Raw genomic sequence first — 17,545 nt, forward strand, 5'->3', positions numbered from 1 at the left:
TGGCAAACGGCCCTGCCATACCTGTTAATGATGTGGTGCCACTGAGTAAGCGAGAAAGAGAGAAAGAGTGTGTGTGAAAGAGAGTTCGACAGCCAAGTCAACATGCTTGCAAGTATCAGATAGTAAAGCAAAGTACTTTGAAACAAACTTGGTGTTTGCATAAAAATTCGCAAAATTTGTTTCTTAAGGGGTACAACAGCTTGTCAGCTTGGCAGTACAGTTAAAGAAACAACTATATGTGACCCTGGACTACAAAATTAGTCATAAGGGTCAGTTTTTTAAAATTGAGATTTATACATCTGAAAGCTGAATAAATACATTTTCCATTCAATGTGTGGTTTGTTAGGACAGGACAATATTTGGCCGAGATACAACTATTTGAAAATCTGCAATCTGAGGGTGCAAAAAAATCAAAATATAAAAAAAAAAAAAAAAATGGCTTTAAAGTTGTCTAAATTAAGTTTTTAGCAATGCATCTTACTAATCAAAAATTAAGTTTTGATATATTCACGGTAGGAAATTTACAAAATATCTATGGAACATGAGCTATACTTAATATCCTAATGATTTTTGGCATAAAAGAAAATAATTTTGACCCATACAATGTGTTTTTGGATATTGCTACAAATATACCCATGCCGCTAATGACTGGTTTTGTGGTCCAGGGTCACATATTGTCACTTTTTAAGCACCTAAAGGTTCTGACAGTGATTTTATCATGGTATAATGTCCAAAAAACATGGTAAATACAACAAAAAGGTTTTTAACAACAACAACTACATTTCCCAGAATCCCTTTCTCAAATGTTCCCATATTTGCGTACAATCGCTTTTTGAAGGGGCAAGGTATACTGTTGTTCAACGAAATTTTGAGTACAAACTTCAGTCATTTCAATACTATAGGAATCAATGTAATCAGGATTTAACGCATGGTTTTACTGCATTGACCAAGAGAGAGTTGCTTTGTATGAAAGTGACATCAATAAACAAACTGGCCTTATGTCTGGCTCCTCTTTAGACTTTTCTGCTCTCTTTGTCGTTTGACGGTGCTGTTTTTTTTTCTCATCCATGTCAGTGTGAAACACGGCTTAGGTTATGACAGAGTGTTAGCTGGTCTTTAAATGCCTTTCTGAAAACCCGGTCCAAAACCACTCTGCGGTGAGCAGTCAGCCTACATATGCCTACAGATTTTTTGTAAATTTCCTACCGTAAATATATCAAAACTTTATTTCTGATTAGTAATATATATTGCTAAGAACTTAATTTGGACAACTTTAAAGGCGATTTTCTCAATATTTAGATTTTTTTGCACTCTCAGATTCTAGAGTTTCAAATAATTGTGTCTTGGCCAAATATTGTCCTAACAAACCATATGTCAATGGAAAGCTTATTTATTCAGCTTTATTCAGTTTTTCTCAATTTCAAAAAACTGACCCTCATGACTGGTTTTGTGGTCCAAGGTCACATATCACTCCACAGTGGATTTACATTTACTTTTACGGTCCTAAAAATACTACATTTCCCAGAATCTCTTTCTCAAATGTTCCCATATTTGCATACAATACCTTTTTTAAAGGGCAAGGTATACTGTTGTTCTACAAAACTTTGAGTGTGAACTTCAGTCGTTTCAATCGAAATCCACATAATCAGGATATTGACCAACAGAAGGTTGCTTTGTATGAAACTGACATAAATTTTGCTGCATTTTGTTAATGTGAGCTGTTTGTGTTAAGAAAACTGGCCTCATGTCTGGCTCCTTTTTAGACTTTTCTGCCATTTTTTCTCATCCATCTCAGTGTGAAACACAGCTTAGGTTATGACAGTGTTAGCTGGTCTTTAAATGCCTTTCAGAAAACTTGGTCCAAAACCACTCTGCGTTAAGCATATGCCTACAGATTTTTTTTTGTAAATTTCCTACCGTAAATATATCAAAACTTTATTTTTGATTAGTGATATGCATAGCTAAGAACTTAATTTGGAAAACTTTAAAGGCGATTTTCTCAATATGTTTATTTTTTCTGCACCCTCAGATTCCAGATTTTTCAAATAATTGTATCTCGGCCAAATATTGTCTTAACAAACCATATATCAATGGAAAGCCTATTTATTCAGCTTTCAGATGATATATAAATCTCAATTTAAAAAAAACTGACTCTTATGACTGGTTCTGCGGTCCAAGGTCACATATCACTCCACAGTGGATTTACATTTACTTTTTACATTCCTAAAAATACTACATTTCCCAGAATTCCTTTCTCAAACATTCCCACATTTGTGTACCATACTTTTTTTAAAGGGTAAGGTATACTGTTGTTCTACGAAATTTTGAGTGCGAATTTCAAGCGAAATCCACGTAATCAGGATATTGACCAACAGAAAGTTGCTTTGTATTTTGCTGCGTTTTGTTAATGTGAGCTGTTTGTGTTAAGAAAACTGGCCTTATGTCTGGCTCCTCTTTAGACGTTTCTGCTCTCGTTGTTGTTTGACTGTGCTGTTTTTTTTTCTCGTCCATGTCAGTGTGAAACACAGCTTAGGTTATGACAGAGTGTTAGCTGGTCTTTAAATGCCTTTCGGAAAACCGGTCCAAAACCACTCTGCGGTGAGCAGTCAGCCTACATATGCTGAGGAGTGCTTGCAATGTGTTTAAGATTTCCCATTAAAGCCCCATAACTCTGTACAGAGAGGCTACAGAGCGCCTCTCCACTCAGCATGTGCTGGCTTTGGCAGTGTCAGGCGGGAGGGCTGATGAGCAGGTTTATAGAGCTGTTCAACACACACTTCTCTTTAGCACTTAGCAAGGCGGTAAAGTCCAGTCGGCTGACCACACAGTCAGCTTCTGTACATACGCGCAGCTATTAGAGACAATCAAACAACTTTGCCTCCAAATCAAGTAAGCGGTTCGTATTCAAACTGACATATTCAGCGGCCGTCTCCCAATAAACCCATATATGCCTGTGGGAACGGTTGGAGCGGGTGAGGAGAGATGGAGCGGGTGTCAAGCTGACAGGCCGTATCTGTGATCAACGCATGAGCTCGTGACAGATCTGATGAAGACAATGCAGTAAAAGACTCTCTCTCTCGCTCTTTATCCTTCCATCCAACTGTTTCCCTCAACAGCTGAAGCGCAGAACAAAAGCGAATGGCATACGCGGGCTTAATGCGCACACACACTGCGCTGACACGCTAGCGTGATGGTAACAAAGAGGGAAATGTGTTTTCATGTATTTACAGTGCATTGTTTACATGCCTCAGATGCGGCTGTCAGTTCAAGGCAGCACTGGCGGCTCTCAAACGAGATTTGAGGAGCAGTTTGTGCAATATAAAATATGCATTAAAAGCAGCATCAGGGCCTAATGAAAGCTTCACACACACCTCGGCGCACCGTGCCATGCATGTTTCATGCGCTCCGTGGCCCTCCTTAAGGAGAGCTTTGTTCAGGAAAGTGCTGGGCTGGAACCGCTTGGTAACTCCAAGCTGTAGCTCGCCTGTTGCTGCGTGTGTGTTTTCTAGAGTTAAGCTTCGGGCAGATTCCTAAATAAATTTACACGGGAGAGAGGAGCTGTCGGTTGCTCTTTCTGCTTGTGTACGTATTTTTTCTGTTAATTACGGAATGGGGTGTGTTTACATGCCAGAAACACTTCCCCAAAGTGTACGACATGCAACAAAGTGACACAAATCTCCTATATTAGATATTTCCTGTAATCAGTAGTTGTTTGGCGACTCTGATGATGTCAGATAGGACGTGAATGGCCGCTCTGTGCCAGGCCACATAAAGGCTTAATGCTACTCATTTGCAAATATTTACGCACACAAGCTTTGAGGGCCTAAAGATCCCAGTAATTAAGTCTGCTCATCTACATTAAAATTGTGTGTGTATATGAAGTCTATAGGAAGGAAAATGCATTCAAAGGTAATATAGGCCATAATCTTAAAGACGTTTCTTTTGCACCTTTAGTGAGGATATTGATATAATAGTCTGCTTTTAATTTAACCCAAATCTGCACCACAAAGGCAAAACACAGTAACTACACCAAAAATGAAACAGAAAAGTTCTGAAAAGTTTTTTCAGATTGAATTTTAATTGATTTGATATTGGTTTCACATTCTCAGAGTGAGTTTTCTCTGAATCTGAGCATAACTGAGCCAAACCCACCTGTCACAAGAATTATCGTAGTCTAAGACAACGTGCTTTTAATTTTTTCAATGCCAAGGACCCCTAATATATTATTATTATTATTATTATTATTACACGTGCCTATTTTGTACTACTTTATGAGAAAAAAATAACATAATGAATTGAACTGAACATATGAAAGATGTTTACTTTTAAGCGTTTAATAAAAATACGTAAATTATATTGTTTAAAGTATGTTATATAATTTTCCTGTACTATTTATTATTAAAATTATGTTAATAAACATCAAGAAAACAATAAATAAATTCACATTCCACTTTATTTGTATTGCACTTTTCACAAGAGATATGACCCTTGAGCACAAAACCAGTCATAAGTAGCACAGGCATATTTTTAGCAATAGCCAACAATACATTCTATAGGTCAAAATGATTGATTTTTCTTTTAAGCCAATAAATATATCAAAACTTCATTTTTTATTAGTAATATGCATTGCTAAGAACTTAATTTGGACAACTTTAAAGGTGATTTTCTCAGTATTTTGATTTTTTTTGCACCCTCAGATTCCAGATTTTCAAATAGTTGTATCTCGTCCAAATATTATCCTAACAAACCATATATCAGTGGAATGCTTATTTATTCCGTTTTCAGATGATATATAAATCTCAGTTTCATAAAAATGTACTCTTATGGTTTTGTGATCACATTTGACTCCACAGTGGATTTACATTTACTTATTACAGTTCTAAAAATAGGTTTTGTAATATTTATATTCAGTCTTAATTTAAGAAAAAAACTGTAGTTGCTGTATTTCGCTTTTCCATAGCAGACGTGACGTCAGAGGCTACAGAAAAACCCACCCGATGGCGTTTTGTGTTGCACTAGCTCGAATCCAGAGGAGGATGCACGACCATTGTTGTGTTTGCCTCTGAGGAGAAATTGACAAACTGTTTTCAGACTTTTTCTAGGCACTTATATACTGTTCTCTGCATGGAGTTATTCCGAGTCTGTTTGCAGGGGCTTTGTGTGATAAATAGCCGGTCTTATATATGAAATGAATGTGTGGTGGTGTAGAGGACGTCTTTGTGTGGCCTGAACTGCTCTCTCTGCCTCCCGCTTCCTCTCAGAAAGCCTGCGGGGTCGAGGCTCTAGGCTCAGACAGTGATGCATGCTAGTGCGCTTTTAGAGGACCTTGACCCTCATTTCCGCAATGTGAAACCTAACAAACAAATGTCCCCGATCACCTATGTCCTCTAGCCACAGCAATGACATGAAATAAAAAGATCAAATTATGAATAAACTTTTTGCTCTTTTTTTTCTGGATCTGATGCTTTATGTACAAAACTTGTTTTCAAACAAGTGTTTCATGTAATTGAAAAAGCATTGTGCACTTGTGGGGGAAACAGTTCCTCATTAGAACCATCAGCTGTTTTTCTGTGTCTTCAGTTGCCATGGGTGGCATGTATATGTGTGTTCAGAGAGAAAGAGAGAGTGATTCATGGCACACGGGTTTAAGTGTGTGTGTGTGACAGAGAGCAGCCTGTTAATAGGCTGCAGTGTGTGTATGTTTTGAGTAGAGTCACTGATTCACGGCTGTGGGGGACATCTTGTGTGGAATTGGAGGATGGAAACAAAGCTGAGGTTTTTGGATGAAGTGTTAGCTGGACCAGATGGCTCGCTATGCTCCAGTCTGGCAGCCCAACTGTTTGCCGCACACATAAACACACACATGCTAATGCACGAATACATGCGTGAATGCATACACATGCACAGAGTCTCACAGATGCAGGCTTATGGCGGCTCACGCGCACACATCTTTCCTAGTGGGCTATTTCACACTAGCTGGAGTACGACACTTCTTTAGAGGGACCTGTAATTAAACAGTTTATCTGTTTGTCCTGCTTCCTCTCTTTTTCACTTCACAAATGTCTAGTAATAAGGGTGCTTTGCTGAACAATAATGTTGTGTGTTTCTGTATTATTAGCCAATGTGTGAGCTCCGAATGCCTGTGGAGGGTGGGCACTGTGGCAGGGGTGGTCCGCTATGACATAATAGGACAGTAATCTGCACAGTCCAACAAACACTACACACATAGTTCTTTTGATTCTCTATGTCTGCTTTTAATTAAACCAACGAGCAACAAATGATGGTGCTGAATGTTGCCAAGAGCATACAATGCAGGATTGTGCAAAATTCAGGCCTCTTTTCAAATTCATGGGAATGAATTAGAATTGAATTAGCCACACCTCACAGGAAGTTGAATTGGAATGATGGAAAGAGGCATTTTCTGAATTGGAATTCTATTAAATTACACAGCTAATGCATTCTAGGCATTCTGAGATCTATCTACAGTACTATCTAAATCTGTTTGTCTTAACAGAACGTTTGTAGTCAGTTACACAAACATTCTTACATTCAATGTGAATTGCAAACACATCCTCATTGTGAATTACAATAAACATCTAGTATTGGTAGTTTGTGTCAAATGTGAGACAACAGAGATAGATCAGTCGCCAGTCGCAAAAAAAAAAAAAAAACGGTTGCCAGTAATCCGTTATCAGTAGCTATGTTTCTATCACTCTGTTTTTATGCGCATTTTAAACTATCGCATCAGAAATGAGTGATGGAAATGCCACATTTCGAATAAAAATCTCTTAATTCGCAAAAATGTTTTTACACTCACTTGAGGTGGTGTTTGACTTGTGCAAAAAAAAAGGTTAATGCAGATATTGGGAGATGGAAACGAATAAATTGCTCCATACACTAAAAAATTACAGTGAATTTAATGGTGAAAAAAAACGTAAAAATGCTACAGTATAAACATGTTACATGGTTAACGGTAAAAGACCGTAAATTTTACAGTGAATAACCAAAATTGACATTCCCAGAATTCCCTGCGTTAATATTTTTTTGTTGAAATAACTCTTTTTTCTTAGTTTTGTCTTAGCAGTTTTGCACATTAGGGCTGTATTTTACATACATGTTGTTAAATTAATGTTTATTTCATTTTTTTTTTGTTTCATGTGTGTTACCATGGTGGTGTTTAGTGTTTGTGTGAATGACACTGTGCACCTTCTATATATGTTGATATTTAAAAGCTGTTTGCGATGAGCTTTGGTTCATCATGTGACTTTCTCATTACCACTTGCTTTTGGTGGTTATCAGTGTATTACAAAGGTACAAAAACATAAAATGTAAAATGTTGCTACAGTAATTTTTACAGTAAAATTCCAGCAATAAATTTTATAGTTTTTTTTTCTTTTTTACAGTGTATGAATGAAAAAGTCATGTGACTTTGCTCCATGGGACGGCAAACCCCGTCTAACCTGTGGACCGATCTTGTTCCACAGCATTTGAAAAAACAGTCATTCTGAAATGCTGAGCAAAGTCTGTCGTCAAAATATTTCTGTATAATTGCCTCCAGTCTTACATGACTGTGTTCCCAAACAGCAAGCATCCGTAAGAAATTATAACATTTATTATGTTTCGTCTGCTCGCTCTGAGGCACAAGTAATTTATTTATATATGAAAATTACTATATTCAGTGGCTTCTCCTACTTTTCTTAGTAATATATAGTGTAAGTTAAATTAAAGTATATATAGTGTAAGTTAAAATGACAACTTTGGATGGAAACTCGACTAGTGATAAAGATGTATTAGATTAGAAATTAAAGGGGTCATTGGATGCAAAGTTCACTTTTACATGTTGTTTGAACATCAATGTGTGTTGGCAGTTCTTATAATGATAAAAAGCCATGCAATCCGTGGTTTTTAATTAATCTGTAAAAATAATATCCCCTTTTTCAAATTGAGCCATTCACAGATGCCTGACTGTGTAGCATCACACAGACAGAGGCCGCTCCCACGATAGTTGATTGACATGAGCGTCTTACCCACTGATCTATAATAGAGAACTGGATAGCTCATGACGTCATAGAAGTGAAGCCACTGCGCCGCCATATTGCTATTCCCTAGTATTCACAAACATTCTATTGAATGAATAGGAAATAATACGACTTTAATGAGAAAACATCACCTAACAAGTCAGCGTTTTCATATCTGACGTCTCACTGTACATTCTCACAACTCAAAGGTCCTAAGCATGTAAAGGGTTATTGTTTAATGTCGGGAATTCCCTCTGCTTATTAAAAATATACATTACAGTAGCAAATATCATGAACATGATAAACATCGGACGTTCACCATGTTTACAAATGACAAAATGCTCATTCTGAAAACTGAAAGATTTATGTTCAGTTAATGATTTAAACGTTTAATTCAGCCTACATAACATTCATGTTGAGATAAATGTTTATAATAAACGTTAATAATGCAAAAATGTTAAATATAACACTTTAAAATGACTAAAAAGCTAAACTAAAAAGCTAAAATGAAAATAAAACTTTAAAAATGAAACTAAAACTGTCAGCAGATGGCGTTAAATCACTGATTTTATCACTGAATCATTTATTCAGGAATGAAGCCACTCTCTTACGAATGGGTAATTGAATCAATGACTCAGATTCGTTTAAAAACGTCCGTTCATTCATAAACGGAACACAGCTGTGTTCGAATAGAGATGCGGCTTAGTTGTGACTATTTTCATTGACGAAATTGAGCAAAATCAGGTAGTGTTATAGTCAGATAAATGTAATTTAAGGCATTTAATATAATAGAATTTGCGCGATCTTGTTGCTCACTTAGGGACATTAACATATGCACATCATAACTTGGAGAAATAACGCTGACTAATTACATTTGGTACGGATTTAAAGACATCAAGCTTTATTTCCAAGATTTGAATTTCAATACAACATAGAGCAATATAACAGGCTTGTATTGTATTATTTATTGTATATTCCAATCAATTTCAGATACTAATTCCAGATATATGTTCATGTTTACTATTTCCTGCATAATTCCTTACGTTAAGAAATATATTTTGTGTTAGATCAAAACTGTGTCGGCAAGTGCGCAGCTGACACACCCACCTGAACGATTTCAAAACATCGCTTATCCTGCTCGAAAAGACGATAAATACTGCAGATAAGATTTTAAGTAAAAATTAATTTACATACACATATCATAAAAACTAGTCCTGTGTGACTGATACGCTTAAAATCGGGTGATTTTAGGTCAGCGGTTTAGCTGTGCGTCAATGGTGCTCTCTGCCGGTAGGGAATAGTAAGATGGCGGATCGAACACTTCCGGTGGCTTCACTACCTAATGGCAGTTTAGATCGCAATGAGCGATCCAGTCATTATATATAGATCAGTGGTCTTACCTCAAATCAGCTGTAACACTCCCACCTCCATTGTTTCGATGTGGAGCAGGGATGTAAATTAGACAAGAATATCTCAGATTGAGCGATTGAGGTGTTGTGTTGCTGGATGTAGTAATAAACACAGTGATCGTCATTTACTCCGGACATCTGAGCTGCAGAAGATGCAGTGGATTACATTTGTTTGTGAAGGGAATGCGCCTCCCGATCTACATAAATGCGTCTATGTTCGTTCAAATCATTTGTGATCCAGCTTCACCTACAGCAGAAGTGAGTATAAGGGTTTTTTTTTTATGAATCTCTGCAATCACCTTTCCTAATAACACGCTTGTTAGCAAGTTTCGCGGCTAAATGCACTAAATGTGGCTAAAGTAAACAATCTCTCAGAGCAGCTCCTCACTCCACAGAGAGAAGAGAGGGGCGGGGCGAGCAGAGCTCATTTGCATTTAAAGCAACAATCCCTCAAAATGGGATAATTTTTGCAGAGCTCATTTTGACAAGGTAAAAAGGGTGTTGTTTTACACAACCATCAAGAATTTTTAACCAAAGTATATTATAGACTTTTCATTAAGACCCTAAAGAATCATATCAACTTGTGGAAAATGGGCATCCAATGACCTCTTTAAAAGATTAGTTTATTCATGAATTAAAATTTCCTGATAATTTACTCACCCCCAGTGTTATCCAAGATGTTCATGTCTTTCTTTCTTCAGTCGAAAAGAAACTGAAGTTTTTGAGGACCAACGGGGTGAAGGTCCAAACTACAGTTTCAATGCAGCTTCAAAGTGCTCTACACGATCCCACCCAAAAAAATAACGGCCTTGTTTAGCAAAATGCTTTTTTTGTAATTGAAATCCACTATATGGAGAAAAATCGTGGAATTTTTTCCTCAAAAACCTTTATTTCTTTTTGGTTGAAGAACGAAAGACATAAATGATCAGGAAATTTTAATTCTGGAGTGAACTAATCCTTTAAAGTAACGGTTCACACAAACATGAAACCTCTTGTTATCATTACAAACCTGTATGACTTTTTCTTTTGTGGAACACAAATTGAGATGTTAGACAGAATGATCACGCTGCTCTTTTTCATATAGATTCAAAAACTAGAATCACTGATGTGCACGTTCAGACTTTACATGTCGCTTGACACCAAACACCAAACGCTATTGGTTCTCACGTAACCGAACGTGATGCACCAAGTTTAAGCTCTAAGAGAGGTGGTTAGGGATCGTTTTCCATTGCAGCAGGTAAGTGGGCATTAAATTGCCCACTTTGAGCCTGGCTCAGTCAGAGACGGCCCACCCCACATACGGAGGCTCTGTACAAGCATTCCCACGGTGCACGGGGCAGTTTTGATTGATTGATTAGCTGAAACGAAAAGACATCTATGAAATTCAGAGCCCAATGAACAGAACATTTTGATTTCAGAAACTAAAACTGACCCATGCTGCATGAGATCTTTCAACGGCAGTCCTCTGCCAGATGGAAGAAGGGTTGCGTTAACCGCATATGAGTGCTGCAGTGTGTGTGTGGCGTAATGATGTGATGTCATAATGTTTTTGTTTCAGAGAAACGATGCAAACAGACATTTGATTCTTTTCATGATAGGATTTGAACACCCTGAGAGTTAGTCATGGAAATTTGTGCATGCTCAGAGCGTTTACACCACAAGGAGAAAATGTTGTTTGTCAATTTTCTCTAACCACATTTTTCCACCTTCTCTTGTTCATCAGGCAATTATCTATGAAGGGCAAGACAAAAACCCAGAGATGTGCCGGGTCCTGCTGACGCACGAGATCATGTGCAGGTGAGACACACACACGCGTGCACACACACACACTGTGCACCACATTCCCTCCTTCACTATTACACAATCAAGCTCTTGAATCTTCCCTACCCAGCTTTGCCCGCTGACTGTGAGAGCTTTACTTTGGCATCGTTTTTGGTCTTGGCAAGACTGCAGACCTCTGGATCCAGCGTTAGTGTGACAGGACTAAGCTTTCTGCTCACACACACATATACACGCAGCTGTGTGTAAGCCCTGTTGTAAAATTAGACGTAAGAGGGAGGATAGATTAACATTATTATGAATTTGCTGAAAGGTCAGATCATTATTCTTTAATTCATCATGCACGTCCGTCAAACCCGGTATAAACAGTTTACTTCTATTTAAGAGGGATGCAGTACGTTTATATCAAGGCTCAAGTTTAGACTTACGATGCACTCGTACACAAGACACTCCCAGATCATTTTTCACCAGTCCAAATGGGATCCTGATAAACTTACGCCAGCCTGTTTCCTATCAGAGTTAGAAGTGCTCTTTTCCCAGACTCTGCCTCAGCCTTACAAATCAAAGCTCAGCTTTGTCCAAAAAAGATGCCAGGCCGCATTTCTATTTTTGGAGGCTGATCTTTCAGTGATTGGTGGTTCTTATTTTATTTCTTGATGAAACAAATACACAGACACAAAAAGCAGCAGAGAAATACACTCAAACACTCACTGCTGCTCCAGAAGGAAATGCATTAAGAGTTGGGGGGGTGAAAACTTTTGAACAGGGTAAAGATGTCCAAATTTTTCTTATTTTGTTGAAATATGATTTTTTTCCATTTAGTACTGCCCTTTGGAAGCAACAGAAGATACTTGCATATTTCCCAGAAGACACATTAAGTACAATTTACCTTGATCTTCAAATTCAAAAAGTTTTCACCCCCCCGGCTCTTAATGCATTGTGTTTCCTTCTGGAGCATCAGTGAATGTTTGAACCTTTTTTAATAGTTCTGTTTGAGTCCCTCAATTGTCCTCAGTGTGAAAAGATGGATCTCAAAATCATACAATCACTGCTGGAAAGGGTTCAAATATGCAAAAGATGCTTTTTTGTTAAAATTATTCACATTTTCACATATTCTGCAAGGGGTTCCCAAACTTTTGAATAAAATTGTGGATAGACACAAATAGAGATGTTAGACAGAACTGATTACAACACTTTTCCAATATAGAGCCAATGAGTGCCAGATAATTTAGATAATTTGATAATTATCTAAATAATAGTAGATATTTGACTTAATAGCTTTTTTTGTGAGGAAAACACAATTAATTGGCAGATATGCATATTTAACCTTCTATTAAAGTCACATTAATCAATTGAAAGGAGCCAATTCTGAATTTTGCACATCCCTGTTTGTAACGACAGCATAAGCAATAGTTCCACGAGATGAAAAATGAACGAAGACGGACCTTAAGTTCAGTGCAACCCTTGTCTCTCTCCCTTCCTGAATCTCTATCCAGGTCATCCATGTCCTGCTCTGCAAGAAAAAAAGAGAGAGCGAGAGAAAGCCATGCACCTTTAATTAAAATCAAAAGATAAATTCCTTGCACTTAAAACTGGGTTGTGAAGATGAGTCCTCATCTATTTTTGGTTGAAGTGGAGAGCATTTGAACAGTTTTCTACTAAAAATATACCACTCATGCTTGGTTAATTAGGACAAGGAAAAACTCATTACTCAATAAGAATCCTCTTGTTATTCCACAGCTAATGAATGCGGCTTGCTTTGAGTTTTGACAATGAAATATGTGCAGGCGAGCCAAGGCTCTCTCCTCTTTCTCTTTCAATCTTTCGCTCCCCCTCACTACCTTTCTTACACGTACAAACACAGCCTTCTGTTATCGCTCTTTCAAAATAGTCGCTGATTTAAAGATTGTATTGTATTGACACAAACACTTAGTACCATACGTGTCTACAAAGGCTCACCATGCAGCTTTGATCTGCCACTGTAGGACTACACAGATCACGTCTGAAGTACATATCACTGCTGGTACCCTTAAGGTCCTGCAAATGCAAATGTCTGTACTATGTTTCATACCAAAGACTTTTCTAAAGGTAAAAGTGTCTATTTCAAATGAGTAAACAACCCATTCTCGGCTATATCTTCTTCCCTTTCGTCTGTATACGGTGTTTCGATGCGGAGCCTGTGCTGAGAGAAAGGCACAATTACCAGTCTGCAATTAGACTGCTCTCCATTAATCAGGGCTGTTAATTGCTGTACGCCTTGCCATTAGCCATATGGTGCCGCATGGGCCTGCAAGCATGAGACAGAGACGCATTTTCCCAAACAACTCGCTCAGAGGCAAGGCTAGAAACAATCGCTCAAACGCAACTCTGGGCTCTTTATGATGGAGTTCCACATCCTCATATGCATGGATTGATGAGGTTTTGTTTGGTTTGTGTGGTGCAGATGAAACATCACAAACTTGGCCGGATTATTAAAGGCTGGGTGGTCACACTTGGAGAAATGCTGCTTTGTTTGGTTTTGGGGGCTATTTTAGAGCTGCTGTAAAGTCTGCAAAGGAGCTGGGCTAAGGGCAGTTCAGCTTTAATGGCATCAGCGCGGGCCACATCCTGGTAATTACGTGCAGCAATTTGGATTTAATTTCTTCAAATGCTGCAGCAGGAGGAAACGCTTGAGATTAAAGATTACGGTTTCCCTGCAGGTCCGCTGGGATGGAGCAGAACGAGCCGGAATGGGCGAAAAATCCCCCTGAACGAAGCCAGAGCATGCATGGAGTCATTAGCATAGCGTTGATGGGAGGGCTCGGGTGGTGGTGGGGGGCCGTGTTGTGGTTTCCCATGGGTTCTAGGCTGACTATTGGGTTATCGGAGTGTCAAATCCATCCGTGCCCACCCCTCGCATCCCAGAAAGCTTTGCTTCGGTGTGACCCACTTCTGAGAGAACATTGCTAAAGACTTGACTGCTCTCGGAGGAGTGAGAGAAAATGAGAGCAGAGAGAGACAGGAAGGTAAAAATATGACAGAGTAAAGAAGTCCGACCGCACTAACGGGGGCGCTTAGGCTGCCAGTGAGCGTGAATGAGGGGTCAAGCTCAATCCATGTTATCAAGCTCATCAGGTCTAAAGGAGCCCACTCTGCTCCTATCATATGACTCCTCAAGCCCTATACTCGCTCTCAATCGAGCCCCTCTGCCATCTGTGCTGGGAAACCTGAACCCGCCGCCCCACCTGCTGTTTACCGCCAGCCTCCATCCACCGAAGACATCATGTATACACTTCCTTTCCGTCCCTCCTGTCTTCTTTCACTTGCTCATGTTCTAGTATCCATCTTGCTCTTTTCTGCTGTCCAGTGCAGAGTAACCTAGAGATATGAGAATAAATATAGACCAAGAAAGTATTGCAGTAAAATTGTCACATATTTAATCTGGTGAAAAACAACCATTCAGATGTGAGAGGGCTGTTTGACCAACAAACTAAACCATCAGTCACTATTTGGTTAATTTTATTTGATATTTAGGGGCTGATAATAGGTTGCACATCAAAGGCATTATAGTTTTATTAACTATAAATTTTTTTGGTGTTTTTGGAGCCTAAGTGTGCCAACTTTTTTCCTGTTCTCATTAACCCTTTGGGGTCTGACGGGGTTTTGGGGCCCTGGAGAAGTTTTGATGTTTGTGTTTTTTGCAGTATCTTAACTATAAACTTCTATATATATATATATATATATATATATATATATATATATATATATGTGACCCTGGACCACAAAAAAACTAGTCTTATGTAGCACTTAAGTAGCACTTAAGTATACTTGTAGCAGTAGTCAAAAATACATTGTATGGGTCAAAATTATCAATTTTCTTTTATGCCAAAAATCATTAGGATATTAAGTAAAGATCATGTTTCATGAAGATATTTATTACATTTCCTACCGTAAATATATCAAGACTTAAATTTGATTAGTAACAAGCATGGCTAAGAACTTAATTCGGACAACTTTAAAGGTGATTTTACCAATATTTTGATTTTTTTTACACCCTCAGATTCAGATTTTCAAATAGTTGTGTCTTGGCCAAATATTGTCCTATCTTAACAAAAAAAAACACAATTTGTTGAGTCAACTTAAAATAATTTGTTACCTTGTTGCCTTAAAATTTTAAGTTCAGTCAACTCAAATAAGTTAAGTCAACTTGAAATGTTAAGTTGTACTAAGTGACAACTTAGATATTTGAGTTGACTAAACAAAAAAATAGGCTTGTTAAACTTAAAAGCTGGGCTTGTTACCCAGCTGCCTTAAAATGTAAGTTGAATCAACTCAGATATCTAAGTACAACTTAGTACAACTTAACCTTTCAGGTTTACAAAGTAACAAATTATTTTAAGTTGCCTCAACACATAGCTTTTACAGTGTTGTTTTGTCTTCCATTGTCACAATGGACCACATGTATATTTTAACGTTTTTATTTATAATTTATAATTTGCTACATTTGCTACACTTAAAGGAAAAGGTCAACCAACAATGATAATTTTGTCATCATTTACTCACCCTCATATCATTCCAAAACTGTAAAAGTTTCTTTATGTTAAACACAAAAGAAGATATTTCGAAGAATTTTGAGGAACGAAACAGTTGTTGGTCCCCAGTGACTTCCATAGTAGGGAAAGAAATACTATGGAAGTCAACTGCTTGATTACCTTCTTTTATGTTTAACATAAGAAAAAAAGTCATACAGGTTTGGAACGACATGAGGGTGAGTAAATAATGACAAAATTTTTATTTTTGGGTGAACTATCCCTTTAAAAACACACACACACATGCACCTTCCCCCTTCTGTCTGACCTGAAATCCTTCCAGGATGTATGCTAAAATAGTCACCTTTAAGTGCCCTCTTTACTTTCACCTCTCCTCCTGTATCCTTTCCTTTCCTGCTCTCTGCCCTCGTCTTCTCCCTCCATCACTCGATAACCGCCCTGTTATCAGCCACACTTCTAATCCTTCAGTAACCGTCCCTGAGCCGGGCAGTCTGTTAGCAGTAATTACTAATACACAGGCCGAGAGGCAGCATATTGTGTACTGTGTGTACAGCAGGAGCGAATATCTGCCTTGGAGGAGCAAAAGAAAGACTGCTTTATAATTGCTACCTTATCCTTCTCCACTGTGTTTGAGGTCAGTGCTGACATATGTGCTGTAACACCCAGGTTAACTGCTCTCTTTCTCTCTTTCTCTCTCTCTCTATTAGCCGCTGCTGTGACAAGAAAAGTTGTGGCAATCGTAACGAGACGCCCTCTGACCCGGTCATCATCGACAGGTAAGAGCTGGATATCAGATGTTTGTATGTGCGTTTCAACATATTTGATCATGACACGCCTTGTTAGACAAGAAGGCCAGTGGAAGTGTTGAAGTTGTTAGGGTAGATTACATATTTAATTTGACAAATAAAAAAATTTCCACACCGCACTTTCCTAAAAAAAGCCAAAATTAAGAAGAATATAAATCTTTATACACTACCAGTGTATAGCAATAGATACCACTGTTCAAAAATTTGGGGTCAGAGGTCAAAAAGTAAAAAAATGACTGACAGACTTGGTGTACAAACAAATAACAGTCTGTACTTCTGAAATTTAAATAAAAGGCTATGTTTTAATTAAATAAAAGAGTCTATGTTTAATGCAGTGTTGGCATTACTACAGAGGTAATGCGCTAAATAAATTCAAATTACTTTAATACAAATCTGATATACAAGTGTTGCTCTGTAATGGCTTTGTGAACACACTCTGGCTGCTCTATATCACTATATACACTCTATTGCTTGGTATTAAACTGTGCAAATCAAAGGCAGCAGATCAAAGAATTCGCCATCAGTGAGAACTTGACAACAAGCATAAAAAAGCCTTTCCTGGGACCAGAAGCCATTTGTTTGCAAAAGAGTAATTGTTTAGTGATCGGGCTAGGCGGTTTTGAGGCCCTGTCGGGGTTGTTGAGTATGTAGTGTGCTCTGAAGTGTGCATGTATGAATAATCAACAGTGAAGATGTGCAAGACTTCTGGAGGCAAGAGCAGCGTGGGCAGCGAAGCGCGTCTCCTACCGTTTTTGTTTAAAAGATCATACAAACACGTCATGTTATTATTGCGAGTGAGACTATTTCTTTCTTGACTCGATGGTGTGAGCAAACTAAACATGGATTTCTGCAGATTAAAGTGTGTTTAAGTGTCAAAGGTGTGTTCTCATCTGTGTGTTAATAAGTCAGTGGCCTGTGCTATCAGATGAACACAGCTGTAGAGTAAGAGAGGCTTCTACCTGGCTGCTGTGTCTGTGTGGCTGGCCCGTTTCTGCTCCACTGGG

General features: G+C 38.2%; 1 protein-coding gene across 6 annotated transcripts in view; it reads left to right on the forward strand.

Annotated features, from left to right (window-relative positions):
* Window positions 1-17,545, forward strand: part of ebf1a (EBF transcription factor 1a) — a 158,437-nt gene that overhangs the window by 4,989 nt on the left and 135,903 nt on the right. For all 6 annotated transcript variants that reach the window (XM_051127866.1, XM_051127869.1, XM_051127871.1 and 3 more), the window contains exons 5-6: window positions 11,151-11,224; window positions 16,443-16,511. In XM_051127866.1, the coding sequence (XP_050983823.1) occupies window positions 11,151-11,224; window positions 16,443-16,511 (143 nt within the window). The remainder of the gene's footprint in view (window positions 1-11,150; window positions 11,225-16,442; window positions 16,512-17,545) is intronic.

This window comes from Labeo rohita, chromosome 14, assembly GCF_022985175.1.
Source record: "Labeo rohita strain BAU-BD-2019 chromosome 14, IGBB_LRoh.1.0, whole genome shotgun sequence".
Taxonomy (NCBI): domain Eukaryota; kingdom Metazoa; phylum Chordata; class Actinopteri; order Cypriniformes; family Cyprinidae; genus Labeo; species Labeo rohita.